The sequence below is a fragment of the Chaetomium globosum genome, genomic scaffold (genome assembly GCF_000143365.1).
Source record: "Chaetomium globosum CBS 148.51 scaffold_4 genomic scaffold, whole genome shotgun sequence".
Taxonomy (NCBI): Eukaryota; Fungi; Ascomycota; class Sordariomycetes; order Sordariales; family Chaetomiaceae; genus Chaetomium; species Chaetomium globosum.
The window spans coordinates 4420473-4426922 of NT_165979.1; the positions used below are offsets into that span (position 1 = coordinate 4420473).

The 6450-nt window shown below is 56.3% G+C and overlaps 4 protein-coding genes across 4 annotated transcripts in view; all 4 read left to right on the plus strand.

The window, feature by feature from the left end:
* Positions 1 to 1329, plus strand: part of CHGG_05158 (uncharacterized protein) — a gene marked incomplete at both ends in the record, with an annotated part of 3403 nt that extends 2074 nt beyond the window's left edge. The window contains one exon of the mRNA XM_001224371.1: positions 223 to 1329. Within this exon, the coding sequence (XP_001224372.1) occupies positions 223 to 1329 (1107 nt within the window). The remainder of the gene's footprint in view (positions 1 to 222) is intronic.
* Positions 1330 to 2163: 834 nt separating this feature from the next.
* Positions 2164 to 2596, plus strand: CHGG_05159 (uncharacterized protein; the record flags this gene model as incomplete). The annotated part of the gene is made up of 2 exons (XM_001224372.1): positions 2164 to 2304; positions 2360 to 2596. 2 exons carry the CDS (start codon positions 2164 to 2166, stop codon positions 2594 to 2596), a joined length of 378 nt encoding a protein of 125 aa, XP_001224373.1.
* A 437-nt stretch (positions 2597 to 3033) lies between these two features.
* Positions 3034 to 4604, plus strand: CHGG_05160 (uncharacterized protein; the record flags this gene model as incomplete). The annotated part of the gene is made up of 4 exons (XM_001224373.1): positions 3034 to 3123; positions 3229 to 3581; positions 3641 to 3713; positions 3765 to 4604. 4 exons carry the CDS (start codon positions 3034 to 3036, stop codon positions 4602 to 4604), a joined length of 1356 nt encoding a protein of 451 aa, XP_001224374.1.
* Positions 4605 to 4910: 306 nt separating this feature from the next.
* Positions 4911 to 6324, plus strand: CHGG_05161 (uncharacterized protein; the record flags this gene model as incomplete). The annotated part of the gene is made up of 2 exons (XM_001224374.1): positions 4911 to 5351; positions 5410 to 6324. 2 exons carry the CDS (start codon positions 4911 to 4913, stop codon positions 6322 to 6324), a joined length of 1356 nt encoding a protein of 451 aa, XP_001224375.1.
* Positions 6325 to 6450: the final 126 nt, after the last annotated feature.

Below are 6450 nucleotides of genomic sequence, written 5' to 3' on the forward strand. Positions count from 1 at the left end.
TTCATCACAAACAAAACGGGGCGTACCTGGTTTACAAAATCATGGACGATCTGCGGCGCATCACCGGGGGCAGCCCAGCTCGATCTGCTGCCTCATCTCCGACTACCGCAACCAGACCAAAAGCCAAGCGGCCTCGGAAGTCGGCACCGGTGACACTGGGTCCTCAAGATGCTCCGACGGAGCCGAGTCGCGTCGTCGAAGCGCGTCACACTCCGACTGTAGAACGCCCAGCGGGTGCCGGCATCCTCCCGGGCCCCGAATGCACCCCCGAGAGGCGATTTCCCCGTCCGCGACAGCGCAAGTTCCATTTCTGCTGCGGTCAAGAGCCGTAAGCGCAAGTCGGCCGTCACATGGCGCATGGTACGCGGCGTCGAGACGCGTGTCTCGCTCAACGACGTGGGCGAACCACAGCCGCGCACGACGCCTGTCCCTGCCACGCCCGCTACCCTCCCGCCCTCGCCTGGGCCAGTACCCGACTCCCGGCGCCTCCCCCCACCGACGCCGACAACCCCAAAACCGCCTCCCCAGTACCATCCCGATCCACAATACAAGCCCCAACCACAACCTACAACCACGGCGCCGGCCACCTCAGCCATCGACATGGCAATAACCGCCGGTTTCCGCGAGACCGACCGGCTCATTGCTCGAATCCACCAAGAAACCCGCCTCTCCCGACCCGCGACCCCGTTACAGCTCCCACCCCTGATCGTCCCGAACGCGTCCAGCCAACAACAACCGGCACACGCCACCCACCCCCATAACCACCGCAAGGAGGAGAGCAAACAAAAGCAGCAAGAACAATACCAGTACCACACCGCGAAGCTCGTCCCCATGGAACCCAAAGTCGACTCACCCGGCCCGCGGAAGGGCATCTCCTCCAACGTCGGCAGCCCCGTCGCGCCCGGACACAACCCCTTCTTCCTGGCCGACCCCCTGGTCGGGTGGCTGGGCTACCCGCCCGTGTGGCTGCAGCAACAGCTCGCTTCGGAGGCGTGGGCGGACGGGAAACAGCAACCAGGACAAGGACAGGGGCCAGGACGCGATGCCGAACGGGTGACGCCTGGCCTCGGCCGGCCTGCGCCGTTGCTGATGGGGGGGAAGGAGGTGAAGGGGAAGGGGAAGGGGATAGGGATTCCGCAGCTGCAACCACAGCGCCAGCTTCAACTGCAACCGCAACCGTCGCCGCAGCCGCAGCCTGATCAGCGGGCAAGGATGGGAGGTAGCGGTGCGGTGTCGCCGTGGTGTCCCGATGAGCAGCTGAGGAAGGAGCAGGAGGCGGCTATGATGCTGTCGGCAATGCGGGGGACGGGGACGGCTGAATTTCACTGAGTTTGGCGGGGCTGGTGCAGAGCCTTGGGGATGGTGTCTGTATGATGTTCCAATGTTATATATAGCCACACACGGCTTCATGGCGGTGTAACTGTGTGGAGGGCTTTTCTTGAATTACGTAGGGTGGTTTGCTTCAGGGGTGCATTGTCGTGCATGGCGGGATAGCATGGGTGTATATATATGTAGGATGGGGTTGTCACTTGGGTGGGCATAGTAGTGGCGTTGGAGGGTTTCAATATGAGGGCAGGGCCTGGCGTTTTGGCTTGGGGAAGGCATTGTACTGGCGCTGATGGTGAGTGTACCAATTCTACTGCTGTTAGACAAAGGCGAGGCTCATCAGTTGTGAGGAGTTGCTGGGAAATCGAAGTGTTGGCTTCGTGGTGGTCTCTAAGTGAAGCGGTGATACTGCGTCTAATATCGGATGGACATTAGGGTGTCTGAATACCGTCAGGGCCTCCTTTGCACATGTCGCAGCCCCGGCAACCGTGAGTCTGCCGTCTCTTCCAACTTCTCTCGTAGGTTCAGACTGAAGTTCCTAGGGGACGAATTATTCACCGGAGTATTAGCTTGATGAGTCTGATAAACCAGAATACATACACACGCTACCTTAGGGCTACCATCCCAGATAACCCAGATACTGCCGCTCACACTCCTACCTTTGGCTAATAAACCCAAATCGCCATCGGTACCTGCACCCTCTGCACTCCGCACCGGATACAAATAACCTGATCCACACACCTTTCTTTTTCTTCCATCGCCGCAGGTTAAGAGCCTTCGCTAGCTCCATTGCATAATTAAACACCTTTACTCTTGTAGGCAACAACATCACTCAAGATGGATAACGAACCTCTCGCCATGTTGCCCCAGCTTCTCCAAGCCCAGCGAGACTTCTTCGTCTCTCAGTCGGTCTTGGTCAACATGCTCATCGACGATCGGAACGAGAAGCATAACATCATCAAATCCATCAAAAGGCTTGTGAGGAAGGAAAGATTTCTTCATGTGGCGCCACGAGCTCCTCAATTCCCTGAAGAGGTATAAGCTCGACGACTACATCCTCATGGATGTTCCGGAACCCATCGACGAAGCCGACAAGCAAAAGTGGGAGAAGGACAGAGTGGATGTGGATTTCTACATTCAGCATTCCGTTCCCGACTACGGGGTCTGGACGGCTTTGAAGGATACGGGCTGGGACATTACCGCCCGGGATCCAAAGGCTACTCTCGACAAGTTGACTGAGTATTTCTTCACCCTTGGTCATGAGCGTTAAATATACCAGCTTATAACGATTTAAGAGCGATCCGCCCGAGACAGAGAGGTGCCTGTGCGACAGCACGCGCGGCGGGTAAATGGCAAATGCTCAGCGGGCCGCGGTCCGGGTATGGGAGGATGTTCCGCTTTGGGTAGCATGGGAGGTTTCATCTGATATCAAGCGCTAGTCATGGTATGGGCCTCCAACCCTCCGAAGGGAAGGCAACTTATATTACGCTCGGGGCCTATTAACCCACTAGCAACTAGGGCCTCCCAGCCGTTGCATTTGTCCACCAATACCGGCCCAACCCAACCCCCGCGAAGCTACTGTTACAATGAGTGATATTAGCGCGTATAAAAGGGGAACGTCGGTTTATGTCGAGCCCACATTCCCGATTGACTATCGGTCGACTGAAGTGAGTAATCCTCCACCATCCGTCCCAAGTTTCACCCACAATGCGCTTCCTAAAGGTCGCGCTAGCGGCAGCGCTCTCGCGCGTCGCGACAGCATCATTGCAGGTCGTACCGGGAGGAACATGGACGACGGTAAGCCAATCCGGGAAATGAATTATAAAAAGCAGGACACAGAACTTGCCATGGAAAGCCAAAAAAAAAAGAAAAGAAAACCAACTTACCTCTCCTGCCATCCAGCCCAACGGCGAGCACCTCCAAGCGCACGGCGCGGGTCTCATCCAAGTCGACGGCGTGTACTACATGATAGGCGAGGACAAGAGCGGTGGGCACTCCTTCTCCAACGTCAACTGCTACTCGTCGACCGACCTCGTGCAATGGACCTACGTGGGGGCGCTGCTGTCGCGCACCAGCTCGGGCGACCTGGGACCCAACCGCGTCGTGGAGCGGCCCAAGGTCATTTACAACGACAAGACGCGCAAGTATGTCCTGTGGATGCACATGGATAGCAGCTCGTACGGTGAGGCCAGAGTTGCGGTGGCGACGGGTGATACCGTGTGTGGGAAGTATCAGTATCTTAGGAGCTTTCAGCCGTGAGTAACTTTTTGTCAAATGCCAAACCATTTGTAGCTGCTAACTTGGTGAATTGCAGGTTGGGGAGGGAGAGCCGTGATATGGGATTGTTTAAAGACGACGATGGCAAGGGATACTTGCTGACTGAAGACGTTTGTACCCACTGTTTTGATGCAAGTTGATCAAGCACTGATACGAAACAGCGGAAATACGGTCTTCGCATTGTTGCACTCTCGGATGACTTCACATCCCCGACGAGCGACGTCTTTTCGTGGAAGCTCGAAGGTGGTAACCGTGTCGAGGCCCCTGCTATGGTCAAGCTGGGCAACACATACTTTATGTTTGCGTCCATGATGACGGGATGGGATTCCAACGACAACCAGTACACGACGTCCACCAACCTGCGTTCCGGCTGGTCGAGCTGGAAGAAGTTTGCCGACAGCGGGACCAACACCTACAACTCCCAAACCACTTACATCCTCAAGACCAGCGAGAGCAGCGCCATCTACCTGGGCGACCGGTGGATGAAGGACAACCTCATGGCCAGCACCTACATCTGGCTGCCCCTGAGCATCAGCGGAACTAGCGTCAGCATGAAGAACTTTGTCAGCTGGGTGCCCACGTCCAACTTCGCCTCGTGGCAGAACCCGCCCGCCGAGACCAGCTACGAGGCCGAGAAGGCCGCGTACGGCGGCAAAGCGCGCAACGTCGACTGCTCGGGGTGCTCGGGCAAGGTCGCGGCGGGGTACATCGGCGGGCCGGACCGCGGCAGCGTCACCTTCAACAACATCCGCAGCGACATCGACGGCCTGACCACCATCCGCATCAAGTTCCTCAACGGTGACACCGGCCCGCGGTACGCCAACGTGAGGGTTAATGGGGATGGTGGGCGGAAGGTGGCCTTCTTGCAGGCGACGGGGAATCCGGCGAGCAGCACGCTGCATGCTAACTTGAAGAAGGGGTCGTCGAACACGATTGTGATTGAGGGGATCGATGGTGGCTGGGGCCCTGATATTGACCGTCTGATGGTGCCGGTTCAGTAGTTATGGGCTGTATTTAAGGCTCGGTATGAAGGGGGGCACCCCTTTTTGAAGTTGACAGTCCAAGGTATTTATTCACATGACCTACCAAACATGCAACAATGGGACCTTTGCTTGGAGCCACTTACCTTCACTTCCCTCCTTATCTGTAATTGCCCCAAGAAAGCTGTGACAATGGCACTGTATACATAATCCGCCCCTTCCACATCGGCCCGTCACCACTGCTACCACTGCTCTGTTCAAATGTTCAAATTTAGCATGCTCGTAGCTGCCTTCCAAGTTGTCAGTAGGCATCACCGGCATTGCCCAATGGGTGCCTTTCGCCTACACCCTTCCGGCCCTCCCTCTTCCTCTCGCCCACGACACCAGCATATCGCGCAGATTGCAGCTACATTTTACTACTGTTTCTATCCCCACCTTGATCATAACCAAAAAGTAGGGTACCATAAACAGACACCTGATTTACAACGCATCGGCACGACTAGCAACCATGGACGGAACACCAGGGGCTTCTCAGCATCCCCCGCCCCCTCCACCGCCGGCCACCCAATTTCATCTCTTCCCAAGGCTGCCCGCCGAGCTTCAACGCAGGATTTAGAAGTCTGTGCCGCAGCCGGCGCGCATCATTACGCAGCTGCCTTGCATCGACTGTGTCAACGCGAGGGTATACCCGAGAGCAAACGTGAGGGTTGCGTCGTGGTCTCAGTGGCAGTCGGCAGAACACCATGCCACCATGAAGCACCCAACCTGGTACGTCCGCTACGTGGTGGTGCACCCAAAAGGCTCAGAGGTCTTTGGGCCTCTACAGGCATGCTACGAGTCACGGAAGATATGGCGGAAGAAGTACCACGACCCGAGAGGTCATAAAGTCGCAGCCAAGTTAAGGAGGGCCGGCATCCCGACACCCGCACTCGATAAGTTCCATTTTACAATGCCGTATATTTGCTATGAGACCGACATCTTCACCGTTTCCAAGGCCTGGAACATCGGGCACACGTCTGATCGGGATCAAGAAGAGACCTTCCTAGATTGGTGGGATCCTTTTCTGGGCCTCGACCGAGCCCGCATCCAGCACGCAGGCTTGCGTCTGTGGGATAATATAGAGCCGTTTTCTGATACGGTGACAAGTCTCGATATCAAACGACTCGATGCGCTACGTACCCTGTCCCTCTTTATGCTAGGGCCCGACCCAGGCCTTGAGCCCGGTATCACGTCCGCCCGCCCGGGTTGGGTGCAGATGTCTCCGCTAGTCCTACAGCGAGATTTCTACTTTGAGCTACGAGACATCTCGCCCAGTCAGCTCGAGCACCATCCGATGTTCAGGGACCGCATCATCAGCAGACGCAGCACTACGGGGCGCCTTGACAGGCCGCTTAGAGTCCTCGTGCCGTGGACTAAGGCATGGCTGTGGCATTACGTTCACTGCGGGAAGGCCATGCACAAAGATGTCTTTCTGCAGGATCTAGGACCCGATTACATGATGGACCCTTTAGGGTGGGCGGGACGGCCGTGCCCTTTGGGTTTGTCGGGATGCCAAACCGGAGATTATGCGCATTCCCAAAAGAATATCTGGGACTGGATCCCAGAAAATTGGAAGATAAAGACTAGATTCTTGTGTGAGAAGGAATGGCTGCAAGATCTGGAAAGGGTCGGGCTGTTTCGACGACAACAAAACTGCTCGCCGGAGACTTCGCCGCCTTCTACCGCCTCAAGCAGGAGGTGAATGATCGTGCCGCCTTGCGTTGGGTATATAAAATATTCGATAGGATTGCAAAACAGAGGAAAAGTCACTGGAGAGCGAATATCCTTTGGTTTCTGTCTTCTGGGAGGATAAATGGGGGAGGGCAAT